General features: G+C 37.4%; 4 protein-coding genes across 5 annotated transcripts; 2 read left to right on the top strand and 2 right to left on the bottom strand.

Moving 5' to 3' along the window:
• Positions 1-55: 55 nt before the first annotated feature.
• On the bottom strand, positions 56-5045 carry LOC105288003 (homeobox protein HMX2). 2 transcript variants are annotated; one of them, XM_011353926.3, is made up of 4 exons: positions 4194-5043; positions 3776-3934; positions 1003-1106; positions 56-927 (listed from the first exon to the last, which is right to left on the bottom strand). In XM_011353926.3, exons 1-4 carry the CDS (start codon positions 4591-4593, stop codon positions 631-633), a joined length of 960 nt encoding a protein of 319 aa, XP_011352228.1. In that variant the 5' UTR covers positions 4594-5043; the 3' UTR covers positions 56-630. The 2 variants fall into 2 exon arrangements, with proteins under 2 accessions (XP_011352228.1, XP_011352227.2); XM_011353925.3 differs by having other exon boundaries at positions 56-1106; positions 4194-5045.
• A 3630-nt stretch (positions 5046-8675) lies between these two features.
• Positions 8676-12379, top strand: LOC105288002. The gene is made up of 6 exons (XM_011353924.2): positions 8676-8974; positions 9076-9276; positions 9611-9786; positions 9890-10176; positions 10322-10572; positions 11571-12379. Exons 1-6 carry the CDS (start codon positions 8694-8696, stop codon positions 11743-11745), a joined length of 1371 nt encoding a protein of 456 aa, XP_011352226.2. The 5' UTR covers positions 8676-8693; the 3' UTR covers positions 11746-12379.
• On the bottom strand, positions 12222-13789 carry LOC105288049 (carbonic anhydrase 1). The gene is made up of 5 exons (XM_026970960.1): positions 13627-13789; positions 13328-13469; positions 13151-13256; positions 12668-12889; positions 12222-12546 (listed from the first exon to the last, which is right to left on the bottom strand). The coding sequence occupies exons 1-5, from the start codon at positions 13787-13789 to the stop codon at positions 12394-12396; spliced, it is 786 nt and encodes a 261-aa protein (XP_026826761.1). The 3' UTR covers positions 12222-12393.
• Positions 13790-14253: 464 nt separating this feature from the next.
• On the top strand, positions 14254-17199 carry LOC113562319 (MYCBP-associated protein-like). The gene is given in 3 exon segments (XM_026971374.1): positions 14254-14363; positions 14365-15382; positions 15385-17199. Coding segments are annotated over 3 exon segments (1896 nt in total). The 3' UTR covers positions 16153-17199.
• Positions 17200-22317: the final 5118 nt, after the last annotated feature.

Raw genomic sequence — 22317 nt, 5'->3', positions numbered from 1 at the left:
CGTAATTGTTTCGTTAACCATAAAAACTCGATTTGACAGGCGATAAGAAGTTTTCGTTTTATCCCCTTCTTTATTAAGAATAGTAAAAGCGCGGCTTTTCTTTACAGCTCTATATCGTTTCCATATTATTTTCACGCATTCCTTACACAGCATTACCATCCATCGGAATACGATTTTATTCAGTCACTAAGAAGAACTGTTGCTGGAGTTACTTCGGAACTCGTGTATTTTTCATATAATATCCTCGTAGGTGTTACATATAAATCCGCCATCAGTCTATACACAGCAAAGACAACCGAGAGAAATTTGATAATAGAGCTGATATATTTTAGATAGAGAGATCGCACATTTGATTACCGCAATTCATGTCGCAACTCGCAAACGCAAATGTAAGCATACAAATCATTCAATCACCAATCATGTCTTACAAGTAATAATCACTTGGTGATATTAAATATAAATAATCACACGCGCATCGATAGGTATTATTGTACACAGAGATTGCGAGCACATAATGCAAATCCATATGATAATGCAAAGAAAGAAAATCTCGCAGTGGAAGATTTTATTGCACTTGGCGGTTGCTCGGCCGATTATCGACCAACGAGTAATTCGAATACACGCTGCGCATCAAACCGTATCCGAGGGTGATACCGTGGATCGAGTCGGCAAGTTAGTGTTCGCGTCATCCGACAGTGGGTTGCCAAACATCAAAGGCGCCGCGTAGTACGGTAGAAGAGGATATTGGGTGGTCGGGAAATATGTCGGTGGGAACAGTCCCTGTCGCTGCGCGATCTTCAATCTCGACGTTAGCTGTTTCTTCCATTTCGTGCGACGATTTTGGAACCAGGTCTTGATCTGCACTTCCGTGAGGTTCAGACACTTGGACAACTCCATTCGCTTGCTCACGCTGAGATATTTGTCGATCTGCGAAGATAAAGATACCTGACAAGTTACATTAAGGAAAAAAAAAATATATATATGTATATATAATATATGTACCTTGAACTCTGCCTCGAGTCTTTCCAGTTGTTTCGCGCTGTAAGCTTGGCGCGGCTTTCGATCGATTCCCGGCTTTCTTGACCGCCTGCCACTCGGTTTGGGTGCTGCAAGAATATGATTGTTGCGAGCTCGATGTCCACTTTGCGATTACTGTTGATCGTGTGAGGACTCGAGATATCTGACAGTTTCGGACACTCGGAGATTTATCGCTACGTTAATAAAAATTTAACATTCTAATCGCGCTTCTTAATTGCTCGGCCAACATCACCAGCTCGGGCTCAATTACCACCTTCTTACGATTTCGGCGCATCGTATCGGCACACCGAGACCCATCTAGCATCACCAAACGTATCTAAAATGTGTGGGATTGTTTGTCGAATGTGTGACATACTACTGCCAACATCATCGAGGCGAAGCGGCAACGAGTTGCGCAAACAATTTATGACGGAGAACGTTTGGATACGATTATCATTCTGGTGCAAACGAGTACTACATATTTCCTTTGAAAAACAGATTTGATACATTATAACGTAATTAGTCGCGCTAAAACAATAAGGTGATTGTTAACCACGTTGGCAAATATCCGCGAATAATTTGCGCTCGAGCTAGAAGCTTGTCCGAGTCGCGCGGTTCGAGATTTCAGAGTAACAATAACAACTGCAACTCGTAGTTCTTCTTCCTACCCTATATATACAACGTATCTACGTGTACATGGTATTTTGTGAAATGTAATTTTTATTTTGCTTTTCTCCCGCGGAACTTAACCTTTGATATATAGAAATATGTAGAAATATAGACGCGTTTAACAACTCTATATCATATTATGCACGATACGATAATATTTGATAAATTTTTCATGTACTTTACGAACGCGTTAGTAATGTAAATATTGTTTATACAATTCTGAAAATAGATGTTCTCTCACATGGAGATAGAAATTTTGGACTCTTGTGTTTAATCATCAGTTAGTCGAACGGCCCTTACATGATGAGTCAACAGATAGATGTCACGTATTTGTACAAGACTTTCGTTTTTTCTATTGGACCCTTCTATAGTGCCTACGATTACGATCGAGGAGAGACATATGGTTTTACCAGGCAGAAATTGACAGCATCTCATCATTCTTTGTCAACGTAAAAATTGTAAATATATATATCGCATTATTATCTTTAATACGTGAAAAAATATCGAGTCTTTACATTTTTCTAACGGTTTATGTATAATATTTCGAGATTCTGTCATAAAGATTGAATTTTGTTACAATAAAACTTGTATATCGAAAATATTTGGATGCATGATTCATCACGTTACATTAACCATTATCAACGCACTTGTTGCAACTTAAAAGCTCAAAATACACGTGTAATTCTTTAGCCTCGTCAATAGGAAATTCAATAGCACGATATATACTGTACTGTGTAGATGCCAAATGTTTAAGAAGCGCTTGGTGTACGTCTTCAACTACACATCAATGTAAAATAATTGTTTATCTAACAATTAGTAGGAACGATATAACGCGATATAACGCGATATAACGCGATATAACGCGATATAACACGATTAAATATGATTTTGTTAGAATTTATGAAATTTTAAAACTTATTTACCTTTTGTTCGTATGAATTCGATTAATAATAGAAATTAGAAAAGTATAAAATGAAAAAGAGCGCAATTCGCATATAATGTAACTGCGTTTCTTAGAAGCTGAAAGACTTTTATGATGACCGGAAAGGAGAATGCGTACGCCGTACGGTGACGAAGAGAAGAACCGGCGGGACCAAGATTTACGAGCGTATAGAAACATTTAACACCTTCGCGGAAGATAGTTAGACCAACGATGCTGATAAATGGGCTTCTAACAGCATGGCGGATAGTAGCCGGAAGGGAGAACAACGATGGCGGATTTGAACCTTATTGCTTCAGAGTTGCAAAATCTTTGAAATTTTAATTAAACATTGACGCATGTTTTCATAACATGTTTATGTTTTTGCAATTTTGACAAATTTACAATAACAACATCTGTAGTATTATATAATTTATATAATATCATAGTCGACGTAATAAGTAAATTAAGATGTACAAGGCAATGATATTAAGGAATTTTCACTAGAATGACAGAAAACGAATGACGTCCTCTAAGCGACGCGTTTAAGCGTTGAAAAGCGAGAAAAGCGAGAAAAGCGAGAAAAGCGAGAAAAGCAGAATGATTTGATTAATTTTCAGGTAGTGTCAAGTATTTAATATCTCGTCGATTTAATATAACGTGCTTCGAAAACGGGGGGCATGCAACAACTGGGCTACTGATGTGTGTTTCGCGTGTCGAAAGGTTGTTATCGTAGGCGCCTCGTATAATATCCAATATTCGTTGAAGCCGTGAAAGAGGGTGCCAGCCTTACACCTCTTGCGGTGTATTGTTCGCGAAAATGGAATTACGGCGCCAAGTTATTACGAGTGGATAATAATTAGAGTGCTTTTGTCGTTGCGATTCTCCGAGAACATTCGTGACTTACAATCAGTCATGAAGATTATACAGTGCTGTAACGATTTTTCTTACAACATTAGCTGAATATTTTTCTATCTAGCTATCCAATTTATTTCATGAATATTTAATATTTAAATGTTTTTCAACTTTTCGAAAAAGGTCAACCCAAAGATACGCGACGTTGAATGTGTGATAACTATCTGTTTGTCGCAACGACAAATTAAATTGTTTTGGAGATTAAGTACTTTCATGTATTATCTAAGTTAATAAAATGAATTATTCTAAACTTACCTTGTAAGCCAAAAAGCTGTCCAGGCTTTGTCTGAGCAAACCAACTACTGTACAGTAAGGATGCCGATGCGAGTGATGTCGCAGAATATGCCGAAGGATCGGGCAGCGCGCCTTCAGGATATGGTAGTCCCGCGTGTGTATAAATGCCTCCTTCTATATCTAACAAGTTGCACAAAAGTGTTCTTTTTTTTTATATAATAGAAAGAGATAAAAAGATAAGAGAGTGATGTTTGTAATATCGATTATGAGAATTGCATAAAAAAAATTCTTTTCAAATTTTGGAAAGCCTTTCGTAATATATTCTTCCGTTTTCTAATATAATATTTTCGAATGAAATCATTATTCTCCGCTACTGTTTGATTTCTGCGTATCAATATTTAAATATTTTCCTAATGATAAAATATATCAGATTGTATACTAGAGCGTGCTGCTGGTATCGCTGTCGGCCTGACAAAGTGTCCCTCGATTTTATCGTCTCCTTCATCCTGATCCTCTTCTTTATCACCGGAACTATTCGTTCTTAAGGTATGATTCCTTTTCTCATTTCTTCCGAGGATGCTGTCGATAGTAAAAGCACTGGACGCGGCAGCGATCGGGGACAAATTTCTTCTTTCGATCTGCTGTCTCTGAAACTCCCTGTAGCCCTCGCAGCTGGAATCGGATGCGTATTCGACAGACTCCTGATTAACGATGGGTGATTCATTATCATTCGCGAAGACTTCGTTCTCACTCGGTAGCGATCTTGTCCGACGAAGATCATAAACAGCGTTATTCATTTTCTCGCGATTCTGGCAGAGTTCTATCTCGTAAAAGATCATCGATCTCGGTTGTGATTGACGCACGGTTGTGATTGATAATCTTAACTCAACTTCGCGCACTTCCGTCGCAATGCCTTAAACACCGAGTTAGTTACTGCGAAGCGAGCTTTTCGCGTTTTTCTTTTCAAGTGTCGCGATTATCCATCGTATTTAATTGTGCCTTTAAACACGTTTCCAGCTCGACCGCAATGTTGCTGTCGTGCTTCATTTGGTGTATCAGTTAAACAATATATCAAGTAGATTGCGCATTTTTTAATTGGCGAAACATTTTATAGTACAAGGAATATTTATTTACAAGTGAAAATTCCAAGCGATGCGGCACTCGATACCCTTCTGATCGATCACGCCTGATCGCGTACTAATCTCTTTCCGAACTGTCCGAAAGCAAGTACTTCCGAAAGTATGATAAGTTGCACGTGTCTGTGGTCCAGAGAAGGACCTCCCAACATCCCCACCAGCTTCCTTCCAGGAAGGTCATCCCGCGAGACTGGAAGAACATCTCGCACCTCGGAACTCCCCACTCATCTAGTATCTCCAATAGCAGGGAGAAGGAGTAAGAAAGAGATAGATCGCAGTAGTATACTAGTATGTAGTTAATCAACTACGTACTATTATTGCTTTCAAATTTTACGATATCGTTTCTAACTCTTTCCGTATCTCTTAATCGTCGAACAAATGATGATTCGTAAACATAACATTCTCGTATATTACATAAATATGTGAAACATTACAAGTATTACGAATTTTTAGCTAATTATTGAAATTATACGGATTAAAATTAAAACTACAATAATATATTATCGATATATTGATACCTCAGTATCGATAATTTATAGGTAACAGAATTTTATCAGAACGCTATGCTTGAAATATACACATATAATACATTTTCGCAATATTTAGTAGGCCCTATTATTTTGTACAAACAATGTCCGATGAAAACAATTTTACTTATTTCGTCAAGTTGTTACAAATTGTCATTATTAAAAAAAAGCAGCATTTTGCAGCAAAACGCGAGTTTGTAAATTTATACGCAACGGATCTATTTCTCATGTATTCATTTTATCGAGGCATTTACGCATTTTATCATTCGTTTCAAAAAGATACTCGGGCTCGACGATTCGGCTTGCGCAGTAGTGAGTTTTGCCAGACCGAAAAGGGTTCATCTGGGATCAAAAGTGGATCTCTGATTGGTTCCAAATGCGCATGCTCCTCGCGCAGCGGCCGCCTTCTTTGACCCCTCTATCTCGGAGCTTTATGTCGGTAAAACGATGGTCGCTTCTCTCTTTCCTGTTCGCGCTTTAGCGAATGGATAAACGCTTCTGCCACGCGAAGAACATCATGAAAAAGTACCGCAAAACACTTCTTCACGCGTTTAGCGAACTATGCCCAGCGGTTCTCACTGTATCCCAAAAGAATGCGTTTCAATTTATATGTCTATATATAGCATATATATTTTTTATTAACATAGTATTAAAATCTAACAATGGCAAATAAATAAGATTTCATATATGATATACAATGTATCTGGAAGATTAATAATTTTATTTATAAAAAGGATAGTTTTTCTTCAGTATACCAGTATTCATATGCCAATTGTGTTTTTAAAGTGCAATCAAACAAAAATATAAACGATAGCATTTCGATAGTACATAATTGTATTCTTTCGAGGCTCTTAGTTTCCCACGTCGATGATAGCCCTTATCGAACGATATCGTGTCATTTCTGTTTACGGACTATGGCGGCCATTTTCGCGAATGGCGCGTCCATTAGTCTTCGAACTACCCGTGCCAATCTCAATGTTCATCCTCGCACGCCGTAAATCCACTCGGCTCCACGCTTCCACGCGGCTAAAAGGACCAATGGCGATTGTGAACCGCGCGGTTCTCCGTCATCGATCCTCTCCCCGATCTACGTCTGAGTTATTTCGTCTTTGTGGAAGAACGTATATCATTCTTTTCGTATATACATCAGACATTTCAGTATGCAACGTTGCATTCTGGAAACATGGTCATTAACAATTCTCAACTACTCGGCATAAAATTTCGATAACGTGTAATAGATATAACTATGTCGGGAATATACTCGAGGATTCCAAGATAAAAATATGACAATGATAGATCATACAATAATGCTAACATTATAACTAAAAGAATTTAGTTGTGAATTTAGAACGCTAAATTGCCAATATGAAAACTGAAAGCGTAAATTACATTAAATTCGACATTAAAGTCTTTATAGATATTTAGTCGAGTCGATATTACAATGAAAGTAATGGGATCTTCTGACCTGTTGCGGCTCGCGTGAGTTAGTTATTTTTACATTTAAACGTGAATTTAAGCGAATTTGCTCGTCTCGTGTCGCGTACGCTTTTGCACATGCTGATTGTGCGCGGGGTTGAACATTTTACACGTACTTGCGACCACGACAAATATTGAAACTTAAATACATGAAGTGAAATGCGCTTAAGGCGCGTCGTTAGGTGCGAAGAGAGGAAGTAACGACATGGTCAACGCACACGTTAATTTACGACCGAGGACATTACTTCCTGGAAGCTAGCGTGAACGCTTAAACAATCTTCCGAAATCTTCTGCAATAACTAAAAATGTAACAGTCTCTCTTAAAATATTTTAATTTACCAATTACACTTACTTACTGCGACTTACGCGAAGGGAAATTTATCGCGTGATATTAAAATTATCAGCATTCTATTTCGAACAATTTATATTAAATTAATTTTCATTTGTTTTATGCGCGATCCAGTGGTGTCTACGTGTCTCGAATAAACGATCCATTTGCTCGATGCGAAGTTTACTCTCACGTTTGATGCACGCTGTGCCAGGTAATTGAAACGATCAATCAAGCACCTGAGAAAAGGAGGGTGAATTTACGCGTGTACAAACCGCGCCGCAGTACGTGTTCACGCAAAAGGAGATGTCTAGGGTCACACATCAACGATTAAACTCCACATTTTGCATCTTCTCAAAATAGCCTTTCACAATATGTGCTTTCGATATGTCAAAAATATTAAACATGAGTTTACGTATTCACGAGAAACGTCAAACATTTTTCTATCGTTAAAGTTAAGCTTATAAAGTTTGCTTCTCTTTACTCATGCTATGCTACATTATATGTAATCAATCATAATTTTCAAGAATTATATATATATATATATATATATATATATTTTAACATTTGTGATATGTCTATTTTAATAAATAAATTACTGATATATTTTATTATATGGACAATTTTACGCAGACTGTGACGTCATTAATAACGATGCCTGAGAAATGTTTATTTCACGTTTATTTCAGTCGGTTCAGAACGAGACGCGGGGATTCTTTTGAAACTGTGCGATTAATTCTCGGTGAGCTCGGCGTATAACTGGCCGCTTTTGGTGTGTGTACAGATATAGCCACTCTCGCGAGATATTAGACAGGTGAGCGCGTTCCCAGGGGAACAAAGGCCCCATTACCCTGTCTTACCACCTCAACCCTCGAGCGGAGGCCCGACAGACCCTCTACTACTGAAACATTCATAAGAGCGTTCTAAGTGGTTTTTAATAAACGTATTTAATCACGAGTGTCAGCTTACGCGTAAATCGGCGGGCGCTGCTACCAATCGCGGAGATTAGTCAGTGAAATTAAATAGATGTTCGAGAGACCCGCTTTTCCAGATATGCGGGTGTTCCCTTAATTAATTTTCATATCTCTATGACATTGTCATTTTCTTTACATTCTAATTATACGTTTCATCCTCATTATATTTCACATACTCTCCGATTTCTTCCAACGATGAATCTGTATACGTATAAACATCTTTTAAAAATTTATTTACTATTAAATACTATTCTTAAACTAATAAACATTGCCGGGAGTTTTGAAAAGTTATTAATTATTGGACTTGCCTTCTGTTTTTCTCGGCACGCTTAAAACTGTAAATATAAAACTCTAGTAACGCAGCTTAGGCAACGTTACGGTTAAAGCAATTATTCCTAGCAGACAAGCTTACAAGATTATCACACGAGCGTGTCGACTTCTCGTCAGTCATAGTCGCCTCTGTCTTTCAGTGACAACTCTGGTGGTACACGGGCTAAGATGACATTAAAACATTCGTCAGGACTGAACAGTGAAAAGTGGTCTTACGGAATAATATATTATTTTACGAGTCTTTACGCGATTTATACGATATCAGCGCAGGAGTGCTTCGACGACGGCAACGAATTCTGCATCGATAAAAACGATTTGCTATCTGTGGATCTTTTGCCTGGATCGTTCCTCTTCAACGATCAAACAATCGACAATGCTTCCAAGACAACGGTAAACGAAATTGTGGATGGATCTTTTGACAAAGCGTTAAATGAAATGGATTATCACAGGTAGGAGTTGAAACAATTTAAGCAAACAGATTTGCGTTAACGAAAAAAGAAACTGCGAGTGTGGATATATTATCTGTAAATTAATCGTCATGTGAAATTAGGAAAAGAATGAACGAGTATCTTTGTCACGGTTACATGGCAGAAGAGATATTCAAGGAAGTGAGCACTCCTCGAGTGAAACGACGTCCCGAATCTCAGCCGACCAACAGTTTGGACAATTTCTTAGGTAACGATAACGTTACGATTCATGATAAACTTCTGGCGGACGAAGGAAGTTCAAAGTACAAGAATTGGTTGCAACGGTCAGTATGAAGAAATTGTTTTCAACTTACCTACATATTCTGAAATTTCTTTTCTATTTGCTATTAATCATATTTAGTAATAGTTCTTATACAGAGAAGTTTTTGAATTGAAAATTTAAATTAACAAATTTCTATTAGTCACCTTGATTTACAATATTAATTGTAAGTATTCTGAAACTTGAAAGAAACGTGACGAAAGTATTTCATTTAAATTCGATTCAAAAATATTTTGTAACAAATTATACAGTTTTGTACTGTATAACTGTAAATTGTATAATGTAAAATTAATGTACCATCGTCGTTATAATATTTGTATCACTTAAACTTTTAACAGGACAACAATGCTGGACGATGTGTATCGACACTACGCACCACACAAAAAGATGAAGAAGAAACAAGATGTCCAGCACGACGATGACATCGAGGAGTTCGATGGTGAAATAACGGGTTACGCGATGCAAGCTCCTTTGCCGTCTGGAAAAGTAGGCTTTTACGAGCCATCGCCCGAAGGTAAATTGCAGAAACGATTATTAAGTCGTTTGCCAATATAAAAAAGGAATTCGTTAAGAAATGACTGATGCATATTTTTTATATATATATCGTACACTTTCAGATGACATGTTGTCGTCGTCGGGACATCATACCTTCCATTACGGACCTGCATTTGGTCACCAACATGGCGACTTCGGGCATCACGGAGATTTTTTCCCATCCATTCACGAGGAGTATTATTACGCGCCGCAACATCACGATCATCATGACGAGGATTATCACAAGCCTTCCTACTTCAAAGGAAAAGGCCACGATCTTTCAATTAGGGACTTCTTCGAAATTGCGCTTACTGCGCTTGCTTTCTTGGCATTCGGTCTATTCATCATTCAATTATTGATGAATACCACGGTACTAAATGTTGTTCCGGAAAAATACATAATTATTTTTAAAGATATTTGTCGTAACGAAAATAGCATATTCTACAAAAACAAAAGGAAATTGAAATTTCATGTTTTTCACATGGAATTCTAAAAATATGTTTTTTCTATTTCAGAATAATAATCCACCTATGATGATGGCCTCTACCGGTAGGCAACGTTTTAAGAGACACGCAATCCCTCTTCCTTTGTCAACTCCTAGCAACGAGGACTTGAATGATTTGTCCTATCGCGTTTTAAGATCCATTGAAGCAGCTATGGTCGCCGAAGCAGATTCCGGTAACTGTCTGCGCAGGATGCTATGCGAGGATAATCGATACTCTAAGCGGGCCAATGATGGCCGTAGGATTTGGGTTCCCGTTTGGAGGTAATATAAATTGTAACATAATATATTACCATTATATTCCCAGATAGCAAAATGATACCAACATGCCCGCAGATTGGTAGCAAATTCGATCAGAATCCCAAACCAAAACCGTAGCCATCTGTGTCCGCATTAAGCTCGGGTTCTGCCGACGGAGCCTGCTGGACAGGTAATGTGAGCAGATGGCAGCAAAAATCGTGCAGAGCCTGCGCACATAACTTGAGAGCAGTTTGGCAGCAGAAATTGAGCAGATTCTATACATAATCAGCTGTTAAAATGACCCCTAATCCATACTGCTATTTAAATTGCTATTTTTCTTTATTTTCAATGGGAAAGAAATGCAAAATTGAAAAGAAATACACAATAATAAGAATGAAATATATATCCAGTAAAAACAACGTGAACAATATGGTTAAATTAAAGTACATTTGGCTCGATGTGTTTTTCTGACAGTTCGTTGCATAATCTCTCTCTTATTGTTAATTTATTCTAATCTGAAGTCCGAATTTTGCTTTCGAACTTCAGATTGCTTGCGGTGTGCGTGGACGTTGTCCATGGGAGCCTCTGTGCCGCAGGTACAAAAATTTTCAGAAAAATTAATATTATCATGCCAAGGCGCGTATATTAACTTATATAACTGTCAGGCTAAATCTTAACGTCGAGTAAGAACTCGACGTGTGCACCGCATACCTATCTGTTTAAATTTGAATTGTGTCAAAAGCTGCAGATTCTGCTCGGTTTCTGCTGCCAATCTGCTCACATTGCCTGTCAGCAGACACTGTTGCATTTCTGATAACAGTTTGATAACATCATCTGAAAGAGCAACTTCTGTATAAAATCTGTTGCCTTTCTGACACCAAAAATTTACTGCAGACACTGCTCAGAATTTGTTCGTGCAGGTTTGGCTATCTGGGTTACCATATAACTTGACGATGCAATATTAAGAAATGCCGATTTGAAGTTACATCTTAACACGATAACATCGAGATTCTCTTTTTCAGCTTAGGTATGAGTTGGTTGTCGGGTAAAGTGCTACACAAAAATCCATGGTCGGCAATGTTGGATTCTGTAAAAGCATCTATTCTGGGCTTGGGTGGTGTCGATTGCGCTTCCTTTTATCCCGGATGCGATCTCGAAAAAGAGCGGACTAAAAGACGTCGCAGAAGAAGAAAATAATTGTAATTTCTAGTTGTTTTGTATCTCGAGTCACATCTCGAAAGTACTATTCAGTTAAAAAATATTGCATCGATTGGAACAAGTAATCCGAAGACTAAAGTAATCCAAGATGAACAAAAGTTCCGCCGCATGCTGGAACAATTTTCCAGCCCAAAATGATTTGATGAATACGAAAAACATGTGTATAGTTTTCCATCACTTTTACTATTATTTATCAAAGTTATATGTTATCGTTAAATCATGACGTTTAACAAATTTCGATGTTTACAATTTGTTGCTTGCAAAATATAAGTTAATCAATAGCGGGAAACACTCAGCGTGCAAGGATACAAGAGGAAAAGCATAAGAAATAAAATTTGTTGCTCACTTAAATTTCGTCCTGGAACATTTTCTAAATTTGGTGCTCTCGAAATGATTTTACACCAATCTTTTTATTGTAGTTGGAAATATTAAAATAAATAACACATTTGTGAGGGTTTTTTTAATTCAGTGTGATTTAATATATGCGTACACAGCGACATGTGTATATCACATATAAATATAATTTATCTATTTATTAATGCTAACAATTGTGCAATAATTGAATAGATCCAATCGATGTCATACAATAAACATAATGTATTGTATGTATGTAATTACAGTGTACTATCAATGTCCATTATTTTTTCGTTGTCCGTCATTAGTATTAATATTGATTTGATCCATGCATGTATCAGTCCTATTATCTTTATCTTGCAATGGGTGACGATTCGACAAAATCGGCATTTGTCGTTCATCGTACAGCGTGCGAAACGTCGCAACCTTGAGGAATAAAACCAAATATGTTACGAGAGAAATTAGTTATGTTCTATTGCATTTTAATTTAATTTTAAATCGATCAGATAGCTTAACATAAGGACTTCTCGAATGTATTATAAATTACTTGTTCAACAGATATTCCCAATGGTTGTCTGCTAATCAGCCAAATTATACTGTTTCTGACATTCAAAGTTATGCAGCCGCAATATAAAAAATAATCACGTTGAAAGCATCGTATGATGCTTGAAATAGAGAAAGGCACTAAACGGACAGAAGAGTGAGCTGCTTGGACAAAGGATAGTGCATTTATGATATCGTTGAGGAGTGGATTAGGAGTTGGCTGTAACTATTAGAATGTTATCAGCACATATACTATATATTGCACATATATATATATATATATATATATATATATATATATATATATATATATATGTATATTACGTATGTATATCGTAATATCTAAATGTTTCTTCAATTTCAGCTCATATAAAATATATCAAACAAGAAATATAGGTGTAAATCTATAATATAGGTGCAAAGTTAATTGCAAGACATTAGGAAACCAAATATATCGACGTTTTCTTCAAACATGTTTTTTTCATACTTTGAAGAAATATACCAAGATGGTGACGCCGTCGTTATTTCGAAGAGCTACTTCTTGAGTCTTGTATTCGCTTTTAAAATGTACCGCATGTAGTTCCATCGGCATGCTTTGGACAAAAATATTTAAATTAAAACAGTAATTAAATAGAATTTACGACAGACACCGCAAAGATGAAACCTTCCACCGTCGACGTAGTGCTCGCTACCATCCATGTCAGTCCGACCCCAATGAAAATGGATCTGTGAGAAGACGTAGTTGTCGATATAAGGTCCACCACATAAATACGGTCGTTCCGCATTCCATTTCGCACTAAGAATTACTATCAACAAAAAAATTTAATTAAAACAATAAACATAAATTTAGACAAATATTGATTCATAATATTGGTTATAAATATTATTGATATATAACGCAATATATAGAGAGATATAATTGTTACTCTATGGGTTTTACACACGCAAATGTCGTTTCTTTACCAGTGTAACCAGTGTTGGTGAGTTTAAGTTTTTTCGGTAGGACGTTATAATTGAACCACTTTATAGGATTCAGTTGCACGATTTTCATCCGGCTAATGTTCAAATTGATCGGTGAGCTCAATTTGGCATCGGTGTGTACCAATTGTTGTATGAATCTAACCATTTCTTCATTATGATCACAAGTAGCTAATTAGATAAGAACATTAAAGAAATATTTAATGACTGAAATTTAACTGTATAAATAATGAAATTTCAATAATTTTCTGTGTACTTGTAACACCTTTCGAAGAATTCATACCAATATACAATGACACTAATATAATATAATATTAATCGCGATAAATTGGTCTAATGCTTCAAGTACGACATTTCGTCGAATCCGCTCAAACTTCAACTCAAACTTATATATCTTATCGATATAAAACATTATCGATAATCGGACATTTTCTACACTCTTCAGTTTTAACACGTTATAAATATACATGTGTGTTTCGAAAGGAAAAAGTAGGAAACAATATAATTCAAACTGAGCAAATTGAGTTGCTCGGATTATTATTGAAGAAAGTAACTCATTTAACATCGGCTGTTTCCCTAAATGAATAAGTAATTAATATTGAAATATTGAAAATGGATTTTGCGCGAAGAATCGGTAAGCCCGACGAGCCTCCAACCTGGAAAAGAAATGGACCGTCATTCGTAACGAGTAAAGATAAACCTCTTTCCACGGATGCGAATTCTGGATCATCGTCTCGTTAATTGGAAGAAGTGGCTTGCAGAGCGCAAGAAACTGAGCCGTCGCATTGAGTCTACCACCAGTCGTTCGCAAGTAGATCAGTTACAGAGTTTCACAAACAGATTTCGTGGTTTCGTCGAGATGAAAGACCTGATGGAACATGCAGCCATACTTATGGTCTCTGATAAATATCGCGGTGGACCGGAGTTTTGGCGAACACCTGAATATCTGCCGGATCGTGATGATATTTGTTTACCGCAAATATCGCTAGCCCCCACCAGAAAGGATCGGAACCTCCTTCCAGATTTAATGCGCGTTGGATTGCCGGATTTAATAACGAAGGAACAAAGTCTCACCGCGCTGAAAAGTAAGGAAGGCTCCTGGAAACGCAGTGAGTATTTAAAGAGACGTAAATACGAGTTGGCGGAGGAGATCGTTTCGCTGCTGCCGAAGGAACCAGAAATGACAACGTTGGCCATACGAGGACGTACCTTTAGAAAGAAACAACCCCAACGGCGAATTCCACCTATAATAATTACAGAGTCCGACAATGAAGAGGACTCTAGGACGCTGACAAAGTGTCACTCCGAAGAGGCCGATCATGCAGTAATTCTAAAGATCGAAGATTGGGAATTTACCTGGGAAAGATCCCTCTCTAAGACACAGCCAGTAAACACCGATCCCACTACTTGGTCCCTGACTTTTGTAAGCAAGATCGATGAGCCAGCCGAAAAAGAAATTGTCCTGGAGAACAAAGGAACCCGCGTTATCGCGTACCATTGGCGAGACTCGTCTTTTCAGTCAAGTAACATGATCTTTGAGAAACGCGACAGTTTGTTCTTTTTTAACAAGACGAAAGGCCTCGTTCTCCTCGGACAGACGGTAAGAATGAAGGTCTGGTATCTATCCAGAAACCGCGGAATTTTCACCGAATCTTGGCGACTCGTTACGAAACCAAAATTGACTTCATCGACATTCGTATTACGCTTCTGGGGCTGTACGATCGACGCGCGTTTCGCTCAGGACTAGCAGACCATCGAGCGATCGACGAGTATCTGGATCACTGCGTACGTGATTCAGCGATACGCACAATCATCGAGAAAATTGTGAGCAACTCCAAGTGGAGCGATCTGCTGGAGCCGGCTTATGAAACGCTGCTTTCGCGAGATGATCTCTTCAGTTCTCAAAATTGCTCCCATTATTATTATCCTAGTATCGTGACGCAACTGCAGAAGATATACCGCGACCTTGCCAATGAAAGTGCACAACTTTGGAACTCGTCGCTAGATACTCTGCGAGATATTCTTCTACAAACAGAGGATACGAAGTACAGACGAGACACGCTCGTTCGATTCAATGATCTTTGCAAGGAAAGTCTCACGCCTGATCAAACTCGGTACGATATCGTTCGTAGTAGCAAATACGACGCTGCTTATAATATCTTATGCTGTTTCACGAATCTTTTTAAGGATAAAAGTGAATTTGTGAAGAACAATTTCTTGATTCGAAGGGATCATGTCGTACCAAGAATAACAAATCGACAAAACTCTATAATTTCGTTGCAAATGTTGGAGAATAAAACGTCAGAATACGGAACACATACGGAAAAATGAATCGATCAACAACCAGAAATGCTAATAGAGGAAGAAGAAGGAAGTTCCAACTTAAATGTTCAACGTTACAGAGAGATCTTTTTCACTCATATTTATAAGGCTTTGGAAGACACAATAGAAGGAATTTGCGCTAGTATTGAGTCGTATAAACTCGACGAATTAAATGAGCGTAAGATATAAATATTAAGTATATTTGTCACACTCTAAATCATTTGTAAAAGATTAAAAATTGTAAAGATCTAAATTTGTTTATCTATCCTAAAAGAAAATATTACATAACGAAAGAAATATCTTTTCTTTTTTCTTTCGAAGAACGGCTAAAAGTATATGTCGTTCTCATAAAAGTTGAATGTTCCTCAAAAGTGATTATATACATTTAACAATTTATTTAATCTTTTTACTTTTTTATTGAATGTCCCTCAAAATTGATTATATAAATTCACCATTTGTTTTTGTTTTTTTTTTTTCAATTTTTAATTTGTTAAAAATCTAAAATATAGTTTATTGTATGAGGTTTACGCAGTGAAAAGACGCAGGTTTGCAGTTAGCACTTTATATGTATAACCTTTATTAATTAATTAATATATATAGATAAGAACGAGTTTAAGGCGCGATCGAACAAACGTCTGCTCGCGGCGAGGATCGATCGGACGAAGAAGAAGGATCCATCGCGTTAACGACTCGATTGATCGCGATTATCTCTCGCGAGATGGCAGATCCAATGTTGATTGCGGCGGAAGTATATTCTATTCGTAGCGCGCCGGTCGGGAGTCTAACCAATTTTGAATAAATTCGAGATGACATATTCTAATTTTCGCGACACTCCCGCTTGATCTCGAATCACTGAAAAGAAAGAAAAAGTTATTTTCAATCAAATCAAACGAAACAAAAATTGACTACATATCGTGCGAATAGGACTTAACAATCTCAGCCCCATTCCTTGGTTGGAAAAACTATTCTTGATCGGAACTATCGCTTTTGTCAGTGAATCCGCGATCATTTAATTTGTTGTACCAACGTACTCTAAATCTCTGACATTTTCCATAATTTTCTCGCGGACAAAATGATACTTGGTATCTATGTGCTTTGATCTCGCACTATGGGCACTGTTACACGCAAGTTTAATCGCACTCTGATTGTCACAATAAATCGATGTGGCATCTGCGACTGTCTTTGGTATCGTCTCACTCAACAACACGCGTAGCCACATGGCCTCCTGCACTGCCGCTGCCATCGCCATGTACTCTGCGATTGGTTTTGGTCCTTATCAAGTGTATTACAACAGGTTGTCTTTTTTAAAAAATCATCATTAAACTATATGACATACCGCAAGAGTTACAATCTTTTTTTTTTTTTTTAATAATAAAAAAGCAGAAAACAAATTGCAAAACTTAATAACCACATTACTGTCAAGAAATTATCTCTTGTCCTTTGTCTTTTGCTAATGTTGTTAAAAACGAAATTTTTAAAACCTTAATAACCGCACTTACTGCCAAGAAAAGACACGAAAGAAATGACAGAGCAAATGAAGAGAAGACGTGAAGCTCGTGGTGGTGATGAGCAAACATCTGGAGTCTCAGGGACAAAGATAGATGTTTTTCAAAATACTGTCATAAATAGATCACCATCACACCGTAGGTAGGTTTTCGGTGTCCTTTTGTAGGTTGATTGTTCCTACCTCACGTTTAATAGATATCATTTCCGCGATGTCCCTTTTACATGCTTATTAAACGGAAGTTTGACGGGAAGTCAGCCGCACTGTTCCGGAGTTAATCGCGAAAAACTATGTTTTATACAATAGCTGATATCTCGCGAACGGAGAGAGTTAGAGAGTCAGCTAGCTGACAAAGTCATTCGCTAGCTGCGGCGCCTCTGACGACTTTGTCATTCACTAGCTGCGGCGCGTCTCTGGCAAAGTCGATGGCCAGCGCAGCTGCGCGCGCGTCTGGCAAAGTCATTCGCCCGCACGCACGCCCGCACATACGCGCACGCCCGATGTACGTAATATTATCTCACAATTACATGTCTCACAATTATAGGAAATGACAATTTTACAAAAAGAATGCGCAAATTACTTTTCTACTTATTTGTTCTACATATATTTGTTGTATATATATGTGATGAGAAATTATACAAGAGAAAAGAAGTATGTACGTACATGTACATGTATGGAGATATTTGATAGATAATTTGATGTTTCTATATAATTATGTAGAGTTTTACTAGCAACAGAGGCTTGCGCTAAGCGCGCTATTTAATTTTTGAATATTAATAATGTTTTTGGATAATAATATTGATCTATTATTTATTATATAATAAATAAGACAAATGGTATGGTAAAAAAGGCGTTAAAGGTGTTATTTATTTCATGGTGTTTGATGAATGGAAATTTGACAGAATTGACAGCTGCCGTATCGTACGGCACATGAGCTGATTTGGCGAGCCGCGGGCCGCGGGCCGCGAGCACGCGTCTTGGCCGTTGGACGTTGGACGTTCGGCGTTCGGCGTTCGGCGTTCGGCGTTGGACTTTCGCCGTTGCCGTCCGGCGACGTGAACCTATCGTACGTATGTGAACGCGCCTTTAGGGACAAAGTCGCTTTGCTTACGTGCGTGCGAGCGTACGTAGGTGAGTGTGAACGTGAATCTGGAGAAGAATGAAAGTGAGAATTTTAGCATACGATTAGGATATCGGAGGATGGAGTACAGCAATTGTTTTGGAAGTGGTCGGAATGGAAAGCTTGCATAGACATTATGTTATAAAAGTATGGTTAGATTTTTCGTTAGGCGTTTAGTTGGTGAGAAGATATGGGTAAGGAAAAGTTGATTCGACATGAATTTGACGTGAAATTGCGGATAAGCTACTTGGTAGCGCGCGACGTGTACACTGACCGGCAGCGAATCGTTTCGCAAACGGCGGAGCATTTCCTACGTTGCCCGGCACTCTAGCGTATAACGCAGCGGCGGATATTCGGTAGATGGCGGCCATCCGCCGAATTGATCGACGATGGTAATTGATCGACTCGTATGGTTATGAGCAGCGAAAGAAATATTCCGTCGATAACGACATGCGTGTATGAGAAATGTGTGGGTTTTAAATTGTTTTATTAAAGTTATGCGAAGGAAAGTGTTGCTTCGTCAAATATATTGGTGGTCCTGAAAAGGAGCGTTTGTAATTAGCTGTGGTGCAGCAAAACAAAAAAAAAAAAAGAGATCGCACGTCGTATTCCTTGTTCCGTGCAAACGGTGCGCAAATGGATTAAACGTTGGCAAGAAGAAGGGAAGGAGCGTGTTATGGATAAAGGAAAAAAAAAAAAAAAAAAAATAATAGAAGAGGACGAGTGTGAAATGCTGAACAAGAGTTTTGATTGCTTAACCTTAATGTCGGCATATCCTCTTCTGGGTAAATAGTGCGAACGCTCGGGAACAAGACGTTTTCGAGAATATGTACATATTGCAGAGCATCGATATGCGGCGACACTTGGACTAGTTGACCTGAACCGTGTGCACTGATCGAGCCCCACATACCACAAGTGATACGCCCACTCCGATCGCGAGAAACAAGATATTTTGGATCTACACGAACGGTGTGTGCGGGCGGCCTAACGTGGTCGTAACGGGGATGAATGCCGTACTAACGATATAAATAGGCGCAGTACTAAGGAGGAAAAAAAAAAAAAAAAAAAAAAAAATGAAAGAGGGGAAAAATGAAATTTGTTTTCTTGGTTCGTTGGTCTTAACTAGAAGGTTGCGGTAGTAACCATTAGAACATATGTGGTACTGACCCTGAAAAAGTGGGAAAATTGGAAGGAAGAGAAAAATAGAGATTTGCTTGGTTGGTGCGCCACAGGCTGATGGGCGTGAAAAAAGCCTGCAGTACGGACTAGATGGAAAAAAAAAAAAAAAAAGAGGAAATGGTGTCCGCAGGGATTGCGATATGGGAGCAGGTAGATGGAACGAGGATAGAGATAGCCTGTGTACGTTTATTCGGAGTATGGAGAAGCGACGAGTATGAAGGACTACCGATCGCTGACACGTTACCGAAATGCCCCCTGCATACAGGCCGTATTGATAGTGGAGTGTGAAGTGAAGACTCGAGACGACGGAGACGAGGCGTGTGTTATGGAAGGAAGATGGTCGTAAGATAAGAAGAATATAGAATAGATTGGATAGCGACGAAAAAAGAGGATGGTGGAGAGTGGAGAGTGGAGAGGAAGTTTTGGCTGAAGTAAGCGTTATGGAATCCGGGAGACGGAGTGGGCGAAGAGGCGCTTAAGCTAAGGAGCGGGAATGGCCGTGATGCTTATTGCCGCATTGGACCTATTGGCTGTTTGCGTGATATTTGCGTTGGTTGGTGCGATGTGGCAATGGCGACATAGCATAGCGACACAGCGACACAGCGACATTGCATGGGAGACGTGGCTGGAAGTACGATGGAGGTTTAATAGAAGCCGTGACTGTAAAATATTAGCCAGGTGTTATTAGAAAAGGATATTGATTGGATGATCGTTGTAAGGTTGAATAGGAATAGGAATAGGAATAGGAATAGGAATAGGAATAAAATATAGATTTATTGCTACTCGTAAGGTTTAGTTGACCGGTTGAGGATAAGGAATGGAAGGGAGTAGGAGGAATTTTGGAAATTAGTAAAGGAAGAGACGATGGTAAGGTAAGATGATGAAGAGATGATGGTTTGGTATTGCATGGAATTAAGCAGGCGGTTAACAATATAGTGAGAGGTAATGATAAAAGAGAAAAGAGAAGAGAAAAGAGAAAAGAAAAGAAGAAAGAAAAAGGAAAATGCAGAAAATGCAGGAAATGAAGAGAAAAAATGTAAATTTTGCTTGGTTTAAGCGCCGCAGGCCGATGAGCCGGAAAAAAGCGTGGTTTATTATATTATAGTTTATTGTTATATTTAACCACTGGAAAATTGAGGGAAGAAAAAAAAAAAAAAAAAAAAAAAATAGAAATTTGCTCGGTTTGAGCACCGCAGGCCGATAATCGGAAAAAAGCCTAGTGTATTAGCCATAAAAAAAAAAGAATGGAGAAAATTAAGGAAAAAAAAAAAAAAATTTGCTTGGTTCGAGCGCCGCAGGCGGATGATCGGAAAAAAAGCCTGGTGTACTAACCTAACCTAACCGTTAAAAAAAAAGGAGAAATTGAGGAAAGGGAGAGAAAAAAGGAAAAAAAAAAAAGAGAAATTTTCTTTGTTCAAGCGCCGCAGGCCGATGATTAAAAAACAAAGCCGTGTATTAACCATTAAAAAATTGAGCGAATTCAGGAAAGTTGGATAATTTAAGAAAAAAAAAAAAAAAATAAGTACAAAAAGAAACATAAAGTTGAATAAATTATAAAAATTTGAATATAATTATAAATGTTAGTTCAACTAATTTACTCAGTTCAACTTGACGTATATTTGACTTATTGTTGAAAATTAGGAAAATTAACACTTTATTGTTACTTTGCGAACGAATGAGTGAACATAAAAAAAAAAAAACAAAAAAAAAAAAAAAAAAACGATTGCAATAAATAATATAAAATATTATATATGCAGATAATGACCACTAGTCGCAGTACACATAGAATGAAATAGTACTATTTCCTTATGGAGTATAGTGAGCGTAGACAATATTATTTGGATTTGGCGATTTCAGAAAGTACTTATGGAGAATTAGCATAAGCATAAGTAATAAAATAGCATAAGTAATACCTGTTTATTTTATACTTAAACGCATACATATTTTTTTTTTTTATATAAAAAAAAAAAAAAAAAAAAAAAAGTTGAATACATTATGCAAACAAAATTATAAGATGAAATATATGTACATTTATAAAATATTTAATGGAAAAAAAAATTGAGTTATTTTACACTTTTACACGCCTTACCATCCATCTATATTATATTATAGTTATATTATATATTTCAAAGTACTATTATTTTCAAAGTAATATTATTTACTATTTACTATTACTATTCCTGAAACATCTTTTACACTACCACCCATGACACAAATTCTTCTCTTATACCAGCTGCAAAGCGAGAGTGAGTATAACTGCTATCGTTTCGTAGCTTAAAGTCTGTTATAAAATCTGTTTGCACTGTTTGTTGTTATCATTAGTACTCTAAAGAAATATATTCTACATGCATAATATATTCTGTATATAATAATATTTGTATCTTGTTTCTAAAAAAGGCCGATAAAAAAAAAAAAAAAAAAAAAAAAATAAAACTAAATTTTGATTGATAATAGTTATACATCAATATTATATACTAACCTTAACCGCACGATCCAAATTTTACACTAGTTAGTTAAAAGTTGTTCCTGTTAATTTTGTTGTTGTTGTCCC

This window comes from Ooceraea biroi, chromosome 7 (genome assembly GCF_003672135.1).
Source record: "Ooceraea biroi isolate clonal line C1 chromosome 7, Obir_v5.4, whole genome shotgun sequence".
Taxonomy (NCBI): domain Eukaryota; kingdom Metazoa; phylum Arthropoda; class Insecta; order Hymenoptera; family Formicidae; genus Ooceraea; species Ooceraea biroi.
Note: the sequence above shows the minus strand (reverse complement) of the source record. Positions and strands in the feature narration are given on the sequence as shown.

Bases quoted from the DNA above. Each gene is read 5' to 3' on its own strand.
- LOC105288003 (XM_011353925.3), bottom strand. From the start codon at position 4,593: ATGATCTTTTACGAGATAGAACTCTGCCAGAATCGCGAGAAAATGAAT. The intron at 3,935-4,193 runs GTATACAATCTG...GCAACTTGTTAG, and splicing joins GATACCAGCAGCACGCTCTA to ATATAGAAGGAGGCATTTAT. The intron at 1,107-3,775 runs GTAAGTTTAGAA...ATATTCTTGCAG, and splicing joins ACAGCTTTTTGGCTTACAAG to CACCCAAACCGAGTGGCAGG.
- LOC105288002 (XM_011353924.2), top strand. From the start codon at position 8,694: ATGACATTAAAACATTCGTCAGGACTGAACAGTGAAAAGTGGTCTTAC. The intron at 9,277-9,610 runs GTCAGTATGAAG...AACTTTTAACAG, and splicing joins TACAAGAATTGGTTGCAACG to GACAACAATGCTGGACGATG. The intron at 10,177-10,321 runs GTACTAAATGTT...TTTCTATTTCAG, and splicing joins AATTATTGATGAATACCACG to AATAATAATCCACCTATGAT.
- LOC105288049 (XM_026970960.1), bottom strand. From the start codon at position 13,789: ATGGTTAGATTCATACAACAATTGGTACACACCGATGCCAAATTGAGC. The intron at 13,257-13,327 runs GTTTCATCTTTG...TTTTGTCCAAAG, and splicing joins CACTACGTCGACGGTGGAAG to CATGCCGATGGAACTACATG. The intron at 12,890-13,150 runs GTATGAAAAAAA...ACATTCTAATAG, and splicing joins TCTTGGTATATTTCTTCAAA to TTACAGCCAACTCCTAATCC.